The 23,920-nt window shown below is 40.4% G+C and overlaps 1 protein-coding gene across 1 annotated transcript; it reads left to right on the top strand.

Annotated features, from left to right (window-relative positions):
- Window positions 1–4,071: 4,071 nt before the first annotated feature.
- Window positions 4,072–21,959, top strand: F11 (coagulation factor XI). Its single transcript, XM_010995731.3, has 14 exons — window positions 4,072–4,241; window positions 8,126–8,288; window positions 9,526–9,632; window positions 10,270–10,429; window positions 11,580–11,689; window positions 12,379–12,538; window positions 14,659–14,768; window positions 14,858–15,020; window positions 15,109–15,215; window positions 18,481–18,649; window positions 19,746–19,921; window positions 20,477–20,572; window positions 21,134–21,273; window positions 21,555–21,959. Exons 1-14 carry the CDS (start codon window positions 4,187–4,189, stop codon window positions 21,714–21,716), a joined length of 1,878 nt encoding a protein of 625 aa, XP_010994033.3. The 5' UTR covers window positions 4,072–4,186; the 3' UTR covers window positions 21,717–21,959.
- Window positions 21,960–23,920: the final 1,961 nt, after the last annotated feature.

The raw sequence follows: 23,920 nt of genomic DNA, 5'->3' as shown, positions 1-23,920 counted from the left end.
TTTTATTCTGCCAAGTGGAAGGAAAGTAACCTGTGTAACAAGCACTTTTCCAAGGAAGAGATGGGTTATCCGCACCTGGGAGAACAGTAGTGCACCTCTCCACCTTGGCCTCCTACCTTGGCTCCCTGGGCATCGCCACAAGGGCTCCAAGACTGGCCATGCAGGGGAGACCCGCAGGGCTGCAGGTGTCTGGGTGCGGCTCCTGCAATGGGCTCATCATACATTCTTCATGGAAGGCAAGGGACCTGCTTTGCCAGGGGTTCAGATACTGGGCTCTGTTGTAGAAACCCAAGAAGTACTGGGCAAATTCATGGTAGCAGAAAGTAGCCCTGGAATGAATGATATCAGTTCTCATGCAACACAAATTGCAGGCTTGCCCCTGGCCACCATGACAGACAGCAGGGAGCTGAATTCAGTTCTGTTAAACTGACTTGACATCAACCCAGAAATGACCACTTACAAAATATTGTGTAAACTAAGTACAAAAATAGAAAAGCAAACTTTCTAAAAGGGATCGAGTTTTTTCTTCCACGCTCAAAGGCACACTGAGTGGTAGAAAGGGCCAACGTGGAGGGACGGGAAGGAAAACCATGAGGTCTGGGTTACTCACAAGCCATATGGTAGGAAACGGAGGAGTTAAGGGTTTACTTTGCCAGTAAATTCTCCGGATTGGGTAATATCTGGCTGGATTTCATGAAATGATTAAACAAAAAACACTCCTACAACTTCAGCTTTTACTTTTGCATGCAATAAAGATAATGGTCTTTGTTCTGTGTGGGTGTTGCTTCATATTTAAAAGGAAAAAAAACAGTTTGCAATGAAGATCTTTTATCTCAGCTTTTAGTATTCTAAAGCAAGTGTTTGAATAGGACTTTGAAGTGTTTGCAGGGTAACCCTTGGGCTTTTGTTGGTCAGGGAATGACCTCCTTTGGGCAAAAAGGAGAGGGCAGCTTTGAAATGTGGAATTCCGCTGGGGTATAAATGATCGTTTCAAAGTGGCCAAATTGGAACCAGTGACACTGGAATGGTGCCTATTACCCGCCACGTGTTCAGTACAGGGGTGAACAGAGGAGCCCTTCACACAGTAAGAGCCTCATGGGACTGAGAAGCGTGTAGGAGGTTAAGCAGGAGAGAGGTTGGGATGACTGAGCCCACACGAGGGAGAGGAAATGGGAGGCGTGGGTCTCTGGCAGTGCCGTCCAAGAGAGGGCAGGGGCGGCACCAGGCCTGGATGCCAGCACCGCTCCGGCCCTGGGACACTGGCATATGTACCTGCGGGATCCACGGCACAGGTACACACCTGATAGGTCAGAAAAGCTATCTTGGCATAAAGATCAAATAACAGATCAAATAAAAATATCTAATAACTGCCCTCCAGATACAAGATCACAATAGTTCCTTAGCATTTTACATAAAGACATCTTGTAAGTTTAAATCACCCCATAACTTTCTGCCCTCTGAGACAAAAATGCAGGCTTTTCTCTTCTCAAAAGGACTCCAGTCAGTCTATATGGGGCTAAGCTTCAAAGTGACCTTTGCTCACTGTCTCCTTCAGTAAGTTCTCTCTTTTCCCCCATATGTCCCTTCCTGTAAGAGCTTTGAAAAGACTGTCCAGTGTTCCTAATCTTGGGTCATCTTTCTACAAAGGCATTTGACAACCAGGGACTGGCTATTCCGCACCTTCAGAAACCATTCCAATAAAGACAACGTTATTGTGATAGACATAAAACGAGACCGTCTCCCTGTCTCCAAATATTGAAATGCTCCAAGTAAACTGGCAACATTGTTTAGCTTTGGAAGATCACACTCACATCAGCAATACTGTTCCTGAACAAAGTACAGTATTTCCTCTAATACCTCTGACTTCAGCAAGGTCCTGAATGGGGGCAAATTTATCATCTTATTTCTCCCTTTGTCTTCAAAATATTTTTTAAAATTATGACTCCATTTATAAACCCAAGATCTCATTTTGCTTTTCAATGGAAAATTATGTGTTCTCTGAACCATAGCATCTTTCTCTAAAATGTATTTAAATCAGACATAGTAAAGGTTTTTAAAATTTTTATTTCTTTTAGGTTTCCAGGGGCCCACATAGAAATCCTCAGAGCGAGCTAGTGTTTAATGTTCTAAATGAAGACCTGAAGTTCAGAGAGATAAGGCGGCTTGGCCAGGAAAGCACAGGTATCTGGTTTAAGCACAGGAGTCTGGTTTCTGCTTGAGTTACGTAACTAATAAACTAATGAATAGATCTGGGTAAGGGAGGACGTGCGTCATCATGACTTTCACTGAGCTTTTAGCCCTTCCTCAACATCAATGGGAAAGCTCTAAACAGAAAGATAATTAGGGTGAAATCCCAGAAGTATTTCACAAGCTTTCCTCTCTATGAACTGTAACAAGTCCTACCACTAGGAGGCGCCTTCTGGGACAAAAGTAACTGACCTGTGATTTTTTGATTGCTGGTCAATCAACAGCTAGACAGTCACTTCCGAGCCCTCCATTTGTGTCTCGGTGGGCTGAGATCTAAAGAAAGCTATGAAGGTCCCATATTTTCCATTTTTCAAAAAAAATGTTAATTTAAACTTTCAATGTTCTCAAGTGGGATAAAAAAGAGCTGGAAAAATAAAATGAATTTTATCTTCATAGGCCTCTGAGGAGGTAACGCTACTACGTTAAGGGGAAACTGATGTCGAACTGCTAGGTGTCTACACTCGGCCCTTTACTTTTTACCCACTTCGCAGCCCTCAGAAGCTGAGTCTGGTTTCCCTGCTATACTGCGCATCAATAAGTCCATCCCACGTCCCTCGTTTTCTTTTTAGACGGTGAGGTTCAAGTTAGGCTGGAATTAATGATTAACAATTGACACATGAAAGTGTGGTTAAGTGCAGCTTTGGCGAGCAGGTGTACTAATTTTGAGTTTGCTCAACTGCTAAGGCACACAGGCAAATTCGAGTTCTCTAAGCTGTCTCTCTGGGTGTCACTTGTTTGAATACACAGTAAAATAAGAGAAAAAAATTAACGTGTTGAAAAAGCAAGCACCTCTACCAAGGTACATGTTTGATAGGAAAAGCTTTTAAGGACATTCACAGGCTTGCTGTACAAAGAGACAGTGTTACAAAACACTGGGAACCAGTAAAAGTAAATATCAGGGTTAAATGAACATTACCTGCAAACGCTCATTTAGAAGAGGATGAAGACCATTGTGGGAGAAGAAGAACATTCTTATTAAGAATTGCAGCAAACAAGGTGTTTCAGGTATGATTTCAAAAATTATTATTTAAGGATTGATTATTAAAATGTGTCTGATTTAACGTTTGGGAGGTTTTTGGTTAATATCCATAAGCAATTTTAGAAGAGATGCCGAGCCAAACGGAGGAAAAGTAATAGTTTGAACTCAATAGCAAGCATTTTACAACTTAAAGAGATATTCAAGAGCAATACGAAAAAATTAAAAGACTGGATTTGTCTCACCGATAGCAGGTTTTTCACAGAACTGTCAGTTCAGGGTTCCGTGCGGATAAGTACATGTATAGGTGACCAAGATAAACTAGGAATATATTTGCAACAGAATTTTAAAAACAGAAAATTTTGAAGGTAGAGAATCACTTACAGCTTCTTTGATAGATGTAGAAAAGAAACTGCAAAGATGGAAAGAAAGGAAATAAGTTGGGAGAGAAGATAAAATGTGGAAAACCTGGGGTGGGGAGAGGGTCAGAAGACGGCCACGAGAAATGCCTGATTGATAATGAGCTGGAGGCGGAGGAGAGGGAGGGAGGGGAGGAGGGGGAGAGGACGCTTTCCTCTCCGTCCTAGGCTCTTCCCCACCATGAAAATGTCAACACAGCACTCGGCCAGGCTGAGGAATGTTCTAGGATTGGGGAAAACAGAATTCAGCATTGTGATAGGAGCTCTGTGAACATTATTGAATTAACTACTCTCTCTCTCCTCATTTCTCATGGAGGGGTGTATAGCTCAAGTAGCAGAATGCATACTTAGCTTGCACAAGGTCCTGGGTTCAATCCCCAGTACTGCCCCTGAAGATAAATAAATAAACCTCATTGCCTGCCCCTCCCCCCCCAAAAAAACTTTTTAAAATTTTTGACTTTTTTTGGTAAACTCTGATGTCAATAAGTTAATTATAAATTCACATTTTATATTCTAAACTCATGCGCATTTTTCTTTTTGTAGGATGATTTTATTCTATGAAATGGTCCATTTCATTTTATTTGCCTCAGTTTCTGGTGGTAAGTGGACCTTGATCTTTAGTATGGACGGGAAATAACTTGGTTCCCTGACTTGCAGATTAGAAAACAGTAGGGTATAAGGCCAGAGGGGGAAATCACACTACTGACCCCAGAGATGTGGGAGCGTTCCATGCCATCTACGCCAGGGAAGGAAATAAAATCCTTTCATTTATTTTCCATTTAAGCCTTCAGGGTTTTTCAAAGCAGGGAAGGAAACTGAGGTGAAGGAATTGTAAATAAGAATCTACATCTCTATCTATATTCATATCTATACCATATTTATATCCAAATCTACATCATACACTTAAATGATACTTAAGAGCAAAAATTATTAAAAAGCAGAAGTCTCTATTTGTCTTGATTAGTCAATTTTCCATAAAGCAATCAGTTCAATGCAACACACACACACACAAGCAATTTTGGAATGAAAAAGGTTATGCAAATATTCCTATGTGGTTTATGCATTTTTATAACTTAACCTCTACTGTGAATTCTCCATTCTACCTCATATCCACTAAATTTGTTTATAAATCACTTAACCAGGATTCAGAAGGACGTATCAATTCAAGTATTTTTAGCCCCTATGTTACTTCTTATTTAAAATGAAAGCTTAAGCATTCCTTTTAAAAATAACTTACATATATCGCATTTAATTTCTGCTACTGTTGCTAGCATTTAGTACACAGTAAACTTTTTCTGGCATATGTGAAAAATGGTAAATCTAGGTAAAGAGATTTAAGATAAAATATATTTCACTATAGTTCATAATTTCATTTCTCTCTGTGACAAGAGTCTTATCCAGGTTATTACATTTCTTCATTGTCATCATTATGAAATCATACTATTATTTAATTGGTAGGTCAGTGCTAATTCAATGGACATATTTTGAACACTGGACCCAATAACTGTATATATACATATTCACGTCCTTTACCTATGCATATGAAACGTTTACAAAAATTGACCACGTATAAGGCCCTAAGGCAAGTCTCAACAAATCTGAAAGATTAAAATTATACAGAGCACGTTATCCAATCATAATAGAATTGAACAAAAATATGACAGAAGAGAACTAGAAAATCCCAAATGTTTGAAAATTAAATGATACCCTTTTAAATAAATAGTGGTCAAAGAAGAGACCATAATGGAAATGGCAAAGTATATTGAATTCAATGATAATGAAAATATGGCTTATCAAAACTTTGGGATGTAGCAGTGTGTACACTTACACACATACATTAGAACAGGGAAAAGGTAAAAATTAATGATATAAGAACCCAGCTTAAGAAGACAGAAGGAGAATAGCACACTAAATGCAAAGAAGCTAGAGAGAAGAAAAAAATAAACAAAATAGGAGAAATTAATTAAATGAAAAACAAACATATATTAGGGGAAATTAACTTAGTCACAGTCTGCAAAACATTTTATAAGATCTGTGCAGTCTTTTTTGGGGGGGGTGGGGTCAGTGTAATCTTGATACCAAAATCTAACAGGGACATTATGACATTTTGACTAACCATAGGCCTTTTTTCCTTATGAACATAGATGTAATTATTAGAAAATAAAAATATCAAACTTAACCCAGCAGTATGTTAAAAGAAAACCAAAAAGGATGATTACATTGTGATAAATTTGATTTTATTCCAGGAATGAAAAATTAGCTTAGTGTTGAAAAATCAGTGGATGAACCACTTCTGGGTATACACCCAAAGGAAATGAAAGCAGAGGATCAAAAAGACAAATTCACAGCAGCGTTATTCACCCCATAGCCAAAATTGATGAAATAAAGAAATAAAGTGAAAATACATAGGATTAACCAAAAATCAATTATATTGAAATATAATTAGTTAAAATGTAAAAAAAATTGATACAGAAATAGATGTGCTTCTTATGAACATGTTAGGTACCAAGATTTAGTGGTGGGTTTAAACTGCATAGAAATTACCATCAAACTAGAAATGAATCATAATGATATTTTGAGATACCAGCAACTATTGTGTATTCAGATCTGTGGTTTTTATTACGACAAAGGTACAGATACTATGAACACTAAGGTGGCTTGTTCTTACCTTAATAATAGAAAGATATGCCACATTTCAGTGAGAAGTTAGTGAAAATAAGACGAAATTTCCCCCCAGGCAAGACCATGGATTACCCAAATCCTGTAAGCCTCTAATGCTCATTTTTTACAGTTTTTTTACCAATGTGTTTTTCCACATATTTATTGGTATGTTGGTTGTTTCTACAGTAAAAATTACTTATTTTTAATTCTATCTATTTCATTATTGCTCCAATAAATCTGAGTTATATTTTATTCTGTCTGAAGTATTTTAATTTTTGTTATATATATTTATATATTTATTTTTATATTAATAAGACCAAGGGCTGTATCGTATCATCAATTAAAATATACCAAGATTAAAATGATAACACCTTTATTATAGTGACTAAGTAATAATGACCTAAAAATCCACAATCTCAACTATTAGATATCTCTTTCTAGAAACAGAAGAAAATGTCAATTTTATGCAATATAGCTTTTTTTTTTGCACTTTTAACTTATTTTATGATTTCAGTGGAAGGGGATTCAATAATTTTCTCCCAAATCTGAGGTTTCTGTTACCTTTATTTATTCATTAGGTTTTAATTTTTCTCCTAGTTTTATTAAGATATAATTGACCTAAAGCACTGTCCAAGTGTAAGGTGTACAGCGTGATGATTTTACTTACATACGTCATGAAACGATGACCACAGTAAGTTTAGTGAATATCTACATCTCAGTTAGATGCATCTCATCTATCTACATCTCATTCCTTATTAAAGAAATAGAAAAAAGTTTTCCTTGTGATGCAGACTCTTAGGATTTACTGTTAACAGCTTTCATATATAACGTATAGCAGTGTTCATTGTATTTCTCACGTTGTACATTATATTCCTAGTACTTATTTATCTTATAACTTGAAGCTTGTACCTTTTGACCGTCTTCATCCAATTCCCCTTTCCTCCAGTGCCTGCCTCTGGTAACCACAAATCGGATCTTTTTTTTTTATGAGTTTGTTTGTTTTTGAAGTATAATTGACCTACAGTACTATGTTAGTTCCTAAAAAGACAAAACAAATGAACAAACGTAACAAGACGGAAACACAGAAAAAGCAGGTGGTTGCCAGAGGGGAGGTGAGTAAGAGGAGGAGAGAAATAGGAGGGAAATGAAGAGGTACAAACTTCCAGCTGCAAAATAAACGAGTCACGGGTATGAAATGTACAGTGTGGGGAATACCCTCAATAATCATGTAGTATCTTTGTATGGTGACAGACGGAAGCTAGATTTATCATGATGATCATTTTGAAATGTGTAGAAACAGCCCATCACTATGTTGTGTGCCAGGAACTAACATGGTGCTGTGGGCCAGTTACACTGGCCCATGTGAAATAGTGAGAGGAAGCAGTATGTTGTTGTCACATTCAGGACCATCGCATGCTACCCAGAGATGATCACTGTGGAGCCTCTGTTTTATATAGACATGGAGTTTAGACACAGAGCAGCCATGGGTTAAAGGAAAAGCAGAGGCCATTCTAGACCTGGCTGGGATACTGCAGAGCATTTTTGCCAGTAAAGATGAGAAAGGAGTCAGTTACCCACAAAGCACCCACATATCCCAGACAATCTCTCATAAGCACCATTCCACTGAGGCACATTTTGAGATTTTCTTTTCTATCAGGGGCTGCTTATCCAGTAAAGTCAAAGTGTTGATTGCCCTGATTTCCAAATTCAGGCATATTTCCTGTTAAGTTGACCTACTTCGCTTGCCTTTGGGACATTATTACCTGATTAGGAATGTGCCCACTAAAATCCGAAGTAACACGTGCCATGTCCTGCATCACAGAGTGTGTGACTAAGCTGTTCCAAGATGCCTACTTTAGAGGAGGAGACCTCAGCGTTACCTTCACGCCAAGCGCCACACACTGCCAGATGGTCTGCACCCACCATCCACGGTGTTTGCTCTTCACTTTTCTGGCTGACTCAGCAGCTGAAGATCCTACCAAATGGTAAATGTTTGCTTTTCTACATGGAAGAAATAGATTTTACACGACAATTCCCTGCAATAAATTGCCACCTACCATTTTGTAGAATTCAGTGTTAACAACTGGAAGATACATTGTCCTTTGATTGAAATATTAATGATTACAGAAATAAGACAGTTTTAGGCAGAGTGGGTGGAACAATGTGCCCCCTCCTGTGGACTTTGCAGCCTCTCGTGCTCTGGACACTGACGCTTCCTCTCTTATTTCTCTCTACTTTTATGCCCCTAATCATCTTGTTCTTTGCTTTTCAACTGGCTATTGATATTTGATATTAAACTGGTACTTTCCCTCCATTATTTTATTAGAAAAAATCCACTATTTATCTAGGTAATTTGAAAGAATAGTACAATGATTCTCTGTCACCACCAAGAATTTCTGCCTCTTCTGCCTTCCCTATCTGTGTATGGGTAGATGTCTCACCATTTGAAATAACTGGAAACCATCATAACACTTCACCTCTAAATATTTCAACATACATTATTCCTACACAAAAGACGTTACAAATTTCACAAGAATCCCTTTATAGCATCTCAACTGTCCCCTAAATGTAATGTATAACTATTAACCGGAGTCTTATCAAGATTCACAAATTGCATTTAGTGGTTTGGTCTCTATAGTCATATTTTAAAACATTTTAGGACATTCCACCCACCACTTCTGTTTTCATATTGAACTTGAAAATTTAATAATGAAGTTTTACTGCAGAATGAAGTTATCAACATCTTTGTGCGTTATTGCTGCACATTTACATAGTGCCCTAAACTTACAAAATTTGCTATTCTAGAATCTATAACAGGGGTTGGCAAACTTTTTCTTAATAAGGCAGAGAGTAAATATGGGTGGGTCCTGAGGCAAAATCAGGGATATTATATAAATACTTATATAATCATTTAGAATGTAATCATTAAAAATACAGAAAGCATTCTTAGCTCATGAACCATACAGAAAACGGCAGTGAACTGCACTTGACATCAGGTCATAGTTCACACACTCCTGTTTTCTGTTAAGAAGGAACATCATGATCTTTTAAATGTCGGGATGTTGGGATGAAAAACAAACTCACAGTCTTGCTAAGAAAATATTTGTTTTGGTATGAGATAGTGTTTTTCCTTTCCATTGACTCTCTGTGGGCTGACTTTTAAGACCCGTTATTTTAAAAACTACATCTTCATCCAGGAATGTTATGTTTTTAAAAAAACAGGTTTACTTGCATCCTGAAAGACAGTGTTACAGAAACCCTGCCAATGGTGAACAGGACAGGAGCAATTTCTGGATATTCTTTCAAGCAGTGCTCACACCAAATAAGTGGTAAGATATCTTACTAGAATTGATATATATGAGTTTTTGTGATGTGTACATGCAGTTACATCAAGTGTGGACTTATGGCTATGAAACAGAGTTTCCTAATAACATTCTTTTCGTGTAGAGTAAAAACGCGCATACATGCATGTCCCCCCCATCCCATTATACAAGTTCATTAAAATCTATCTCGTAGGATCTTCTGACTATGTCAGTTCATCATTCATTTATTTTATTTCTCCTTCCCAGCTTAAGGTTTTATATGAAAGTCCTTATTAAACATATTAATTCAAATCAACGGAAGCAACTATAAAGGTTGAGATGACACTTGTCTTGATAGTGAAACAGATACGTGAAAAGGTTAATTAGCCAATCAATCAGTGGAGTTAAGGAGACTAGAGAGGCCAGCTCATAAAACGGAAACAGAAATTTACAAGTCTACCATTGCTGCTGTGTAAGAAGGACATCAGCTCTCTCTTCCACATGAGAGCAGGAATTAAGCAGATTTAAATAAACCTAAAGGAGGTCTGAGCAAAAGTCCATGAAAGTTGAAAGAGTAAGTCTGGAGGGACAGTTGCTAAGGTAGAACTATCAGCCTTGACCCTGGAGTCTGGAAGACAACCATACTTTCTGATTTTGTTTCCAGCTTGCAACAGAAATGTTTATGTGAACCTAGACATGAAAGGCATGAACTATAAGAGCTCTATGACCAAGAGTGCTCAGGAATGCCAAGAGAGATGCACGAACGACATGCACTGTCACTTTTTTACATTTGCAACAAGGCACTTCCCAAGCGTACAGCATCGGTGAGTGAGCTGTTGACTCAGCCTGGGGGACCCTTAGGTGATCAGATGGAAAACAAAATGGGATTCATTAATTTTTTTTCATCAACTTGATGCCAAAATTTATTTTTACCCCTTACAAGACAATTCTATCATAAGTGTTCACAGTTTTCCTGATGGAAAATGCATTTTAAAGTCCAACTTGGATGCATTTCACTTTATAGCACAGAGTCTGTCTTTTAACAATACTTATAAAAAATGCTTCATTCATTTCCTAGTTAATCTATAGAGTGCTACATTTTTAAACTGGCAATCTTGAAACACATAAACAATGAGTCTGACTGTTCCATTCCCAGCCTAAAGGATGCTACAGTTTGAACCTGCAGAATCAAAAAGAAAAACCTACTCAGATATCCTTCGACATAACAGTTCCCCTCTTGAGACAGAAACTGAAGCCCGTGTGAAATATTTTAAAACCTATCTCCTCCTGGATTTTGAAATATTCCAGGGATAAATCTGTTGTGTAAGAATATAAAAAGATCTGATCTGTAAGAGCTTAATCTGTTATCTCCTAAAAATATTTTTAGGGAAAATATCATTAACTTTTAAATTTAGAAATATTTGAGATATTCCAGATTTGTGTAGTAAACTATACTTATCTGACATCCAACAATGAAAGGAAAGTTCAAGTGACTAATATTTGGATTTTAATCTTCTGCGCTACACATTCACAGAAAGGAGATGAGTGGAAATAGAGCATCAAAGATTTATTCAAAGAATAGCAATGATAACACAAAATGAAATCCTCAGATTGATCATTAAACTTTCCTGGCTTGTCTTTAGCTCAGCTCACACTACACTTTTTTACATATTTTACGTCTAAGACTCAACACAATGTGAACAGCAAGCCAGGAAATCAGGAGTTGTGAGGCATTATTAAAAAGTTAAAATGAAAAAAAAAAAAAAAGTTGACAGAATTGACAGGACCACCCACTCCTGGTGGAGCTAGGACGCGAGACCAGCTGTCCAGCCTCTCAGCTCAATGCTTTTCAGAGCAATTCTTTAGCTAAAATGCCCAGACATCTCTAAACGGGAATTTCTTATTATCTTATGTTTTTTTTCCCTACCTGCATTTGGAGGGATAAAATATTTTTCCATTTGTGTCTCTATTCAGTAACGTTTGCCTACTGAAGTACACCCAAACGGGGACGCCAACCAGCATAACGAAGCTCGGGCACGTGGTGTCTGGATTTTCACTGAAGTCCTGTGCACGTTCGAATCTGGGTAACTGTTATTTCCTTACTGAGGTGGGTCAGCCGTTACATAGCAGGGGCTGGAGATACGTACGATGGGCCTAACTGAGAGTACCAGTTTGTGCTCGCTGATGGAATGGACCCAGTGATCTTTTAACCTTCTCCATGTGAAAAATTTCATTATGTTCTGAATGATTAAAGCTTATATTTGAATTTAAAGCTTCAGTTATCCTAATTTTTAAAATGTAAATAATCTTGGGAAAAACACACGTTTGAACAGTTACTATTAAGACTTTAGTGCAATTTTGGGTTCACAGCAAAACTGGGGGGAAGGTATACAGATTTCCTACATCCTCCCTGCCCAGACAGGCAGAGTCTTCCTCCGCTGTCAGCATCCCCCACCAGAATGGTACCTTTGTCACAACTGCTGTTACCTACACTGACACATTGTACTCACCCAAAGCCCATGGTTTACATTATGGCTCACTCTTGGAGTTGTACATTGTGTGGGTTTGGACAAATGTATACCGGCATGTTTCCCTCGTTAGAGTATCATTCAGAGTGTTTTCACTGCCTTAAAATTCCTCTGTGTTCTGCCTGTACAAACCTCCCTCATCCTCCAACTAACTTTTTACATGGAATTTACAAACACCATGACTGGGACTTTACTGATGCTACTGGTGAACTGATTTCCTGAATACAGTTTCCTCTGTCGTGCAGCTTGTATTCGGGACATTTTCCCTCAAACAGTGTTTGCAGACAGCAACGTTGACGGGGTCATGGCTCCAGATGCCTTTGTCTGTCGCAGCATTTGTACTCACCACCCCAGCTGTTTGTTTTTCACCTTCTTTTCTCAAGAATGGCCAACAGAATCCGAAAGGTAGGGAGCTAAGATTGTGTTGTGTGTTCGCTTTTAAGACCGTTGATCAAAAGCCATCATTAGAGATTCTGAGCAGCTACAAATTTCACCTAAATGCCTGTCTAGGATTGATCAAAGTTGCCAAGAAGAATTCCCAGCTCCTCCCTCTTTCCGTTCCCCACCCACTTGACACGAAGCCAGTGTTACCCAGGACTCTTGCTTTTCCTTAGGTCAGGGAGGTCTCTGCCTTCAGCAAAGGGAGAGTTCTAGTTCTGAACGGAATGAAGAAAATAAGGAACAGTCAGTCAGTAAGAGGCATCTTAGTCCAATGCCTGGTTTAAGATAATTGAACCTGGAGCAGAAAGAGGTGGAAATATCAGTGACACATTAAATCCGAAGTCGGAGGTGGGTGGGTGGAAATGAAGGCCTTCATCAACAGAACGGGGAGTGATGGTGGAGGGAGAGCTGAGAACCGAGATCCTGTTTCCCTACTGTTGGGTATTAACACAGGAAACCATAATAAAGCACAAGAAAGTTCTATGCTCGTCAAAGGGAAGTTTGCTGGGGTTGCTGCCCCTCATTAACAAGATTCACTTAAAAAAGAAAAAAATTCGATGGTTAAGTCTGCTTGAAAATCAAGATTCTGTATGTTCCCTGAATCTGAACCCTCAGAGCTCTGGGCATTTGTTTGTCACGGCTCACTGTTGGGGAGAGTGTTCCCCAGATCAACCTAGCCCAGGTAAGCCCTTGAGTTGCTGCCCATCAGGCAAGACTTCTTTTTTTTTTTAATTCAGTGGAGACATAATTCCAGAAATACTAGGTTTGCCACATGAAAAGATATCTGTTACTTTCAGATATCTGTTATCCACATGCAGGGATACCATTAATGAACTAAATAGATAAAAACCTTGTGCTGCTTGGACTAGAGTGGAAGTAAAAGAGAAGTGATCAGATTGGGATATATTGTCAGCGTAGAGCCGATAAGAGCTGCTTACGGACTGGATGCTGGCTAGCAAGGGAAAGGTCAGTGAGAGCGCCAAGATTTTGGGTCCAAGAAAATTGGAAGGATGGAAATGCCAATGAAGGGGCAGATTTCCTGAGGAGCTGACTTCAAGAGGGGGGAGATGCCTGGTAGACGTCCAGAGGGAAAGGTTGAATTGTCAAGTAGACAGAGAAGTCTGGAATTAAGAAGAAAGGCTTATGCTGTAGATCCGTGTTTGGGTGTCACCAGCATACAGCTGGCAATGAATGCTATTGAAACTGTGAGATATCAAAGGATTGAACCCAGTCAGAGAAGACAGGAGGTCAAAGATGGAGCCTTGATGCATTATAAATTTCAGAACTTAGAACGATGCCTTTGTAATGTGTTCTTTTGTCTTAATCACAGCTCTTTTTCTTTTTCATTCCTTTTATAAAATTCCCAGTCACTACTGACGCATCTGATCCTCATTATGGGGTGACAGAGGAACGTGGGGGTTAGACGCCGAGACTTGGCATCTTACATTTAAATTAATGAATATTAAATACAACTATTAAATAAAACAAGATTCACTTCCTCGGCTGTCTTCGCCACATTTCAGGGACTCAGCACATGGCTGGCTAGTGGCTGTTGTACTGGCTGGCAGAGACGTGGAATATTTCCATCACTGCAGAAAATTCTGTCAGACTGCGCTGCTCCAGGCTGTGACTGGGTGCTAATTAGGAGAAGTTGCTTCCTCCCGGGAAGGTGCCGCCTGGGTGTGGAGCCTGTCCTGGATTTTGCTGACCCCCGTCTAAGCTTACAGCAACTCTGGGTCACAGATTTCTAGGTAGCACGAAAATTCTTGAATCTCTGAGATGGGCTGGAAGAGTTGAGAGAAAGGAAGTGAGTCAGGAAGGTGCCAGGAACACCGACAACAGAGCAGGCTCAGACAATCTGTATGGAAGCAGGCGGTTTAGTTTGGAACATCCGTCTGCCACCTATGGACCATGGAGCCTGACTCAGACTCAGCCATTTACGAAGAGTACTTTCAAAATGGGAGCATCTTCCCTGTGAAATGCCAACGTGAGCTGACGTCGGTACCTGCTGAAAAAGTGTTTTTGTGTGTGTGTGTGTGGTATACTTTATATGATCTATCTATATTTCCCTTTTTGTCCTTTAGAAATCTTTGTCTCCTTAAGACTTCTAAAAGTGGCTTGCCAAGCACGCGCATTAGGAGGAACAAAGCTCTTTCTGGCTTTAGTCTTCAGAGCTGCAGGCACAGCATCCCAGGTAAATGATGCTGCTCTTTCTTCTGAGGAGCTCGGCAGGTGGGAGCTAAGGTTCCGTGTCTCGTGTCTCATATGTGCTCTGCTGTCCAGTGTTCTGTCACTCTTCATTCTACCACGACACTGACTTCTTGGGAGAAGAACTGGACATTGTGGATGTGCCTGGGCACGAAGCCTGCCAGAAAGCATGTACCAACACCATCCGCTGCCAATTTTTTACCTATTCTCCATCTCAAGAATCTTGCAACGGAGAGGGGTAAGATATGGGATGAGTTACATCCATGCTCCTGTCCTGTCTCGTTCAGGGGGCCTCATGTTTATGTCATTTTGTTTCCAACCTGCAGGGGTAAATGTTACTTAAAACTTTCTTCAAATGGATCGCCAACTAAAATACTTCGTGGGAGAGGAAGCATCTCTGGATATACATTAAGGTTATGTAAAATGGATAATGGTGAGTTTAATGTCACTTGAAAAACATACATCTGAAGGAGTTCTTTTACACCAACTATGTCATCACGAAGAGAGTCAATAATAGCCACAGAGGGCAATTAGTAAAATAATGAAGTTAGAAGCAATTTTCCATTATTTTCAGTGTTATCACCCCAGCTGACCATGTTTAAAAGGTAAATACTGGGTCTTGACTAACTCTGTGTTGCCTGGTATTAATCAACTGTGTGTTTTAATTTGACACGTTTATACAACTGGTATTTCCTGGTGAGACGGGCTCAGCCAGTACTTTTATGTCTGATTTTTGTTATCAAGGTCAATGATCTTTCTTATTATCCTTTATAATTGAAGTATCATCCAGCATCTTGGTTAATCAGATTATTCATTTTCTTTCTATTGGCTGTTACCTGATCTTATTGAAATACATTTCCAATTCACTTGTAAAATTAGGTATCTATTCAAGAAATACTCAAGTATTCTCCAGGGTTTCTAGATTTCCTTTAGATTTCCTGCAAGTGTTCTGCATACTTACAAACATTAGGAAATGCTACAGTAAAACCTTATTAATTTGTAACAATGAGTATGGTAGGGTGGAGATAAGATTATCTATATCAAACAAGACCTATAATAGTATAAAAATTACAATACACATCAGGTCAGCAGTACTTCCCTTCCACTGGCCAGTTTCTGAGCATTAGTGACAAAAAATGGTTTGCAGGCCAATGACATTGTCCAAGGGATGGCACAGGACAGAGCCTAATACATAAACTCTTCCCTAAATTATTCTAATGACCGATTATGACTTTAGTATTCGCTGATTTACATACACTACATGTTTTTAGACTTTTATTGCTTAATGTCCAATATTATAATGTGGTCTAAATTAACTTGCAACTAAGATTTAATGAGTGAAATGGAATTGATAATTATGCTATGTAATAGGTTTCAAAGTATAAAAATCTTATGTATGAGATATATTGGCTCCACTGAGAGGTAACTAAATCCTTAACTTCTGAGAACTTGTTTTGTAGAACATGCAGTATTATACTGTGTCCAATATGAACATCCTGGCCAGGAAATTATGCCTTCCTAGAGCTTAGAGGGGGTCAGGTGGGAATCTTTGGAAGGCTCGAGCTTCTTTTAAAAGATAGTTAAGTTGTATCTCAGACAACCTCTGTTTTTCTTACAATAAATGTACCTAAGAGAAGAAGGCGTGTTTACAATAATTCTATTGTCTTAGTGCCACTAATGCAATAGAAAGGATGCAGCAAATTTTGTTAGTGGCACTGACATAGTTTAGAAAACAGGAACCAACACTTATACCTTAAATTTCAGAATCCACTCCCCACCCTCCTTCCTTCATTATGCTTTTCTCTAATGAATCTATGGACTCTGGCCTCTAGAGGTTACAGAATATATCAGGAATAGACTGAGAGCTAAAGCAGAAAATATAAGATAAAGGAAAATAAAATCTTATGTCTTTTTAGTGCACCTTCTGAAATAAGTGAAACTGATAATTAGGTTTTGCTGCACTATATTGGATGAAACAATCCCCTAATAGGAGAGGGACTGTTGAACTGAGATGTTTATCATATCTTGTACTGTCATTAGTCTACAATATAACTTAACTTTCTGTAGACACAGAGCAATTGCCATCAAAAGAACCATCTCTTAACACAAAGAACATCTCATAAGGCTAAACACAGGTATTTTCAGCATTTTGTTTGAGCTGAGAAACCAAATAGAATGAACACCAAGACCTGTAACTCATCCTTAATAAGGTCTTTACTGAGTTGTTCCTAACATGTGTTAGTTACTGCTAACGTATTAATTTTCCTAAGCTTTGCCTTTTATGGCCACTTCCCAGCTTGCAAATTACAAGGGCTTTCCAGTAATTCCAGAATATAGTCAAACTCTTCAAAACAGTCCTCTGAAACTAATCTCCACCCTTTAGACTCTCAAATGAGAACTCTCTTCTAGCATATTGATAGTCCTGTTCAGGCATTCACAGACACATTGTGCTTGTTTCCACTTCAGCTTGCCACCAGCTCATGTTTCCTTTAAAACTCATTATCCTGTCCTTTCCTTCTATTTGAAATCCGCCCCAGAATCACACATCCTTTTCCTGTTGAGGAAAGAAAGGCCTAGAGAGGTTGTTTTATGCTGACAAAACTAGTGAGGGGAGCATCTAGGACTTGGCTTTGGGCCAGTGACTCTTCTGCTAACCTCACACCACGTCACGCTCCACCTATGTCTAAGGACAATGGAGCATCCCTGATCCACTGAGCCTTGCTGTTCTCAGTATGGTCTTGGGCATAGCACCTTGGCATCACCTGAGAGCTTGCTGGAAAGAATTTCAGGCCCTGCCACTGACTGAATCAGAATCTGCATTTCATAAGCTAACCAGGTGATCCACATGCATATTAAGACAGGAGAAGCATTGGTCTAGAGAAATGCCGTCTGTGATCACCTCACTCCTTTTCTATTGAGGTTACTGGGGCAGGTTTGGCCAAGGCTCCAACCGGGAGGGTGGGTTCTTGTGTTTGGCATCCCAGGAAGTAGAAGGAGAATGGGCTCTGCTGCTCAGGGCGGCCAAGACAAGAAAGAAGCAGAGGGGTGAGCTGGAATCAGAGTCCTTGGGAAGTATCAACAGAGAATCCCAATCTGTCAACAAGACCAAAGGGCGGAAGCGGTTCACAAACAGAAGAGCAGCCAGGTTGGGTGTGCGTGGAGCAGGAGAGACTGGGACCAAAGGGCAGCCCCGAGTGGAAGGGGACGGGGGGTGGCGATTGGACAAAGGCTGCAAACTGAGTGGAAGGTGCTCCACTCTTCTTTGTAATCAGCAGGGCTGATTAAAACTCAGATGACCGGGGTCCACTGTCAGAGTTTCTCATTCACTGGGCTTGAGGTGGGGCTCAAGGACGCGCATTTCTAAGAAATTCCCAGGTGATGCCTTGGTCTGGGGGCCACACTTGACAACCACTGCTTTAAAAGAACCACTGGGGTTATCATGTGAGGGAGGGTAAGGCTTACTCATAGTCCCAGATGGGGCATTATCTGGGGGTGTGTAATCACAGGGTTGACTCCCTCATTCAGTTTTTATCTGCGTCTTGTGTTTTGTCAACTTGATTCCAAAGTTTCTTCAAGTCAAGGTCATGGTAAAGTATTGAATCCAGGGAAGGTTTCCTTCCCCATGTACCTGAAGGAACATGACGACTGATGGAAAGTGAAGATTTAGGAAGCTGCTCATTGCAATCCTTCTGTTGTAGCATGTACCACCAAAATTAAACCCAGAATTGTTGGAGGAACTGAGTCTGTTCATGGTGAGTGGCCGTGGCAGATCACTTTGCACATCACCTCACCCACCCAGAGACACCTGTGTGGAGGCTCCATCATTGGAAACCAGTGGATATTAACAGCTGCTCACTGTTTCAACGAGTCAGTACCATTACTGTTTTTACTTGTTCATATGCTCACACATATATTAAATCTATCCCTAGTATTTTAGCACATATTTAAAAGATGTAAATTACCCTATTTACTAAATTAATTTTCTATCTTTAGTGGGGAAAAAAGCAAAAAGGAAGAGCCATCATGGTCTACCAGCATCAAAACAGATGCAGGAATGTGGCTGTTTGCATACTATTCCACTGTCCCATTTAAATGTATACACATCCCCAGGGGAGTTCTTGTTATTTCTTCTTAAGAGCATACCATCTTTGGTGACTGTCCTTGGCACTGTGTCCCGAACGAACTTCAAAGAGAACTTCTTATTCCCTGAATCGAATTTCCCATTTGTTCTCGCTCTCCTCCCTCCCTGCCTCCTCTCCCCACTCCTCCTCCCCCTTCTTTTTCTCTCTGTTTCCAGACACAGAAGGAATTGTTCATCATGCATCCTCAAACTGGATTCCCCGCTTAGGTCAAATTCAGTCCCGGCCAAACATAAAAGCTCCACTGGGGGAGTACGTGTATCCCGGGAAATTTTAGTTGGCCAAACTTCCACTTTGCACTTCTGTACCTTCTGAGTTGTTTCCAATCGCAGTTTTGTGGTTTTCTTAGTTTATTTTATCAGTATGCAGCTTATTCATAGTATAACCCAGGGATGCACTTGAGGACAATCGTCTCCGTTTTTACTTATGGGACGGTGGAGTGCCAGGAGTCCAACTGAGTTTCTCAGGGTCACAGCCAATCAACACCAGCACTGAAACGAACACCCAGAACTCTTCATGAGTGTGTGTGTGTGTGTGTGTGTGTGTGTGTGTGTGTGTGTGTGTGTGTGTGCTGGAGGGAGGAAAAAGCATTCATTGATTTTTGTGTGTTTAGTATAAGGTACATGCTAGCCTAGGACCTTCCATGCAGGAGAAATTTGTGACTGACAAACCTCAGCATGAAATCACTTCTTTCCGCCTAAAACCCCACCCCTGGCAGAAAATATTAGCTGGTTAGTAACAGTCAGTTAAATGACAATATACCCCCAATGTTTGGGAATCCTTTAGTAAAGGGATTTTCTTTTCCGGTTTTACTTACTCCTTAGGGTAGAGTCACCGAAAGTGTTGCGTGTCTATAGTGGCATTTTAAATCAATCGGAAATAAAAGAGGATACATCTTTCTTTGGGGTTCAAGAAATAATAATTCATGATCACTATGAAATGGCAGAAAGTGGATATGATATTGCCTTGCTGAAACTGGAAACGACAATGAATTACACAGGTATGGAAACATTTCAAGGGAGAGTTATGTACAATAATGACGCAGAGACAATGTCCCCCACTACCTGATCCATGGTGAGCTCTCTGTGTGTTGTTATCATGAAAGGGAGAGGGTCTGCAAAGCTAATCCTGACTCCTTCCTGATGACTGAATCTTATTTTGGGGTGTGGGTGAAATGGTAAGTTTTCTCCAGGCTTCCTCAGGTGCACAGAATGACTTTATAATATATTGGAACATGAACCAGATGATTTGTATCCCCTTTTGAGGGAAGAAAGGTTTGCAGGTCAGAACGAGGAAGCAAGCTCTACAGGGTCACAGACCTCGCCAGGGTGATGGGGTTAGTGGGGGGGGGGCGTGGCTTGTCTTCCCCCTGTTCCCTCATCCTGGGATGTGATAACACTGAACACGAGGAAGGAAGATATATGACCAGGAGGCAAAAAATGAATATAATAAACAGAGAACACACTAAATAACAGAAAGTGAAAGAAGAGAGTCTCCCCTGGGAAAAAAGATGTACTTTGTTTCTGAAAACTAAACTATGATTTTAAAAATTTAGATTTTCAACGACCCATATGCCTACCTTCCAAAGGAGACAGAAATGTAATGTATACTGATTGCTGGGTGACTGGATGGGGGTACAGAAAATTAAGAGGTAAGAAATGAGGTTTCTCTGTACACTTTCATCCTCAATGCACACAACACAGCGTAATCACAGCCTTTCCTGCTATACCAAGTCGTGCGGCTAAAATGAGAGTAAAATAATGACATATCCAGTTGCAAAAAGTATATTAATAAAGACGGAAAGACAAAATCACCCCCGTGAAGATGATACCATGTCTGTTTGACTAGAAATTTTAAATATGACAACCTCTTTAAAGATTAATTATTTTTAATGAAGTTTAATTTGAAACCTAGCACTTTTCAATAAATGCCCTAGCCTGTAATCCAATTATTTCCTCTGGGAAGTCATCCCAGCTCGAGCCATAATTGATTTTGAACTTAATTAACGTTAACAAAATGGTACTCACCATGGTGAGAATAACTTCTTCTCTACAATCTGTGATTATAAAAGGTCTACGAGGTAAACCTAATTTTTTTTTCCTTCCACATTTTGAGATAGGTATGGCTTTGATTTTAAATATATATACTTATATTTAAATTTAATTTATATTATGTATGGTTATTCCATTAACAAATCAAAAATTGTTTTCAGACAGAATACAAAATACTCTCCAGAAAGCCAAGATACCCTTGGTGACAAACGAAGAGTGCCAGGCAGGATACAGAGGGCATAAAATAACCAAGAAGATGATCTGTGCAGGCTACAAAGAAGGAGGGAAGGATGCTTGTAAGGTAACAGTGTCCTGAACCAACTGAATATATTCAAATTAGAATGTTTAATGCATTTTTTAAAGCAGTCTTCTGCCAATGAGCGGGGAACACGGTGGATTTGTTTTCCTTACACTGAAATCTGATGTGGGTAGACTGGGGGGAAAAACAAATAATCTGGTTCTTTGAAGTTTATTAAAGGGTCAAGACAGAATTTTAGGTGAAATCACTCTGAGGAAGACGTATTTAAGATGAGAAGCACCTGAATGGCTCTGCATGACTTTTCTTTTCTCTCCTTGTCACAGGGAGATTCGGGGGGCCCCCTGTCCTGTAAACACAAAGAGGTCTGGCATTTGGTGGGCATCACGAGTTGGGGTGAAGGCTGTGCCCAAAGGGAACGGCCGGGTGTTTACACCAATGTGATCGAGCACGTGGACTGGATTTTGGAGAAAACGCAAGCAGCCTGAAGGAATTTCCAGATGCCGCTCGACTCCCTGAAGGGTAAACCAGATTATTCCCTGGAAGGGGGTTTGGACTTCACTTAAGAAGACACTGCACCATCCTTTTCCTCCACAGCCTACAGTACTGAGACTTTAAGAGACGGAAGGGCTTGGTATTGGTGAGAACACACCAAAGGAAACAAACTTCCATCCCACAGTCATCAGAGTGTGTTCTCAGCATCCAGCCTCTTGCTTTTTGGTTACACCTTTCCTGAGCCAAAGAAATACTATAAAGATTAACTATTTGAAGACCAAAACATAGCCAGATATTCTAGAAGAGAATCACGTAGTGGTACCAAAAGATGGGGTACAGCTGCTCAAGGACACTGTCGGGAAAAGATTCATTAACTGAAAAATGGGAGCTGGATAAAACGGGAGCATGAACCGTCACCATTCGAACAGCAAGGTTCTGTGCTCTGCGTGCCGTGAACACAGCTCCTTTGTGAAAGGAAGACCTTGACTGAACTCAGTGGCAGGTTTTCAGAATAATCAAGAATTCTTGTTCTTTCATTTTTTAACATTAAAAAAAAATGAGTTTGGGTAGCAATAAGCTACAAGTGAGTATGAATGTGGACTCCAGAATATCTGTGTGGGTAAGGATTAGAGGCAGTAATTTACCTGGAACCGGTACCTTAGGGGACGAATCTTAAAGCTATACTTGCCTAGAAAACTATCTGTGCACAGGTCACATACTTATTTGGCATCATTCTGGGTAGGGGAGGCTGGCGAAGATGAGGAGGGCAAGCAAAAGACTCCCCAAGATGAGCTGCCACTGGGAGTGTGGGTTTATGAAGCTACGTTTATAGATACTAAATGTATTGGACAGAAATCGGCATAAAGTCCACCTGCACTATGGGGGACATGATTTGGGAACAAATGGACGGTTACAGCAGAGTCTTCAGCATCTTTAAAGAAGCTCCCTATATTCTAAGTAGCGGGGTTTTTTCCTGAAGTGCTCCCTCTTCTAGTTGAGGTGACTTGCTAGCATTATACATATTTCTGTTCCTGGTTCCAGTCTTTTCTCTCCTGCTCCTCAGGGTGTGGCTCTAGTGTCCAATCCACCTGTTCCTTTTGACTCTTTGCCTTCCCCCAAGTGTCACTGCGCTGTGATGAGACCGATGGCAGGTAACATCTGGCACGCGGATTCTGGGGACCCACAACTGTTAGAAGGAAGAGGCATTAGTGGGCATCACCACGGAAAGGAAGCCCTGGCTGCCGGGGGCCTCTCCCAGCTCCCCTGCGAGTCAGAACAGGAGCTGAGCCTAGAAAACCCAGGTCTCCTAACCACCGGTCCCAGTTCTTCAGGGCCCTTAAACCAGAAGGGAAGGCGATGCCTGAGTTAGATGGAAGGGCGGCCCCTCTGTCAGGCCATGCGTTTCTCTTGGCTGCTACATACACGTTAGAAGGAGCCGCCGCCCTTACGACCTAACAGGCGTTTTCCATTCAGCTGCTGTTCAGTCTGCGCTCACAGCGCTGACCTTGAAGGCAGCTGCCGTCCTCGGAGCCCGGATCTGTGCGTTCTCCCCAGATTCCCCTAGACTCCGGCAGCTTCTCGGACAGTGTCGGGGAACAGTGTGCGCTGAAGTAAGTGAGGGGCCCCTTGAGCAGCCTTTTAAACAATCCCACGGAGGGCATGACCATAAGGAAATCATTTCTATCACTGTCATTTCATTCTATCCAAGAAGAGTTAAGGTGGACATTCTGAGTTGAGTGGACAGCTTGTTAAGTGGCTTTCCTAGACTTAAAATTTAGTGGGCCCACCAGTCAGCAACGAGCGTTGTTAATAACAATAGAAACATCCCATTGACTAACAGGAATAGGCATGCAGGTAAGACCGCCACAGACGCACCTCCCGGGAGGGCCTGAGATGTGCCTCACTCCTCGCTATACCTCATCCCCCTTGTTGCCACCACGCAAGATGAGGTACCATTATTCCCATTATAACACAGTATCCCGTTATTGTTTTTCCAGAGGGAAAAAAAAAAAGACAGAACATCTTGAAATTATTTTCCACTCAATTCTCCACTTCTCCTCTAGATGGCGCTTCAATACCTCCTTTTGCCACATTTTAACCCATAGCATCTGAATGCACTTAATTTATAATACATGTAAACAAATTTTTATGTATATGCAATATCTGGAAACACTAAATCAGATCAACTGCTTTGCTT

The sequence above is a fragment of the Camelus dromedarius genome, chromosome 22 (assembly GCF_036321535.1).
Source record: "Camelus dromedarius isolate mCamDro1 chromosome 22, mCamDro1.pat, whole genome shotgun sequence".
In the NCBI taxonomy this organism is placed as follows: Eukaryota; Metazoa; Chordata; class Mammalia; order Artiodactyla; family Camelidae; genus Camelus; species Camelus dromedarius.
Note: the sequence above shows the minus strand (reverse complement) of the source record. Positions and strands in the feature narration are given on the sequence as shown.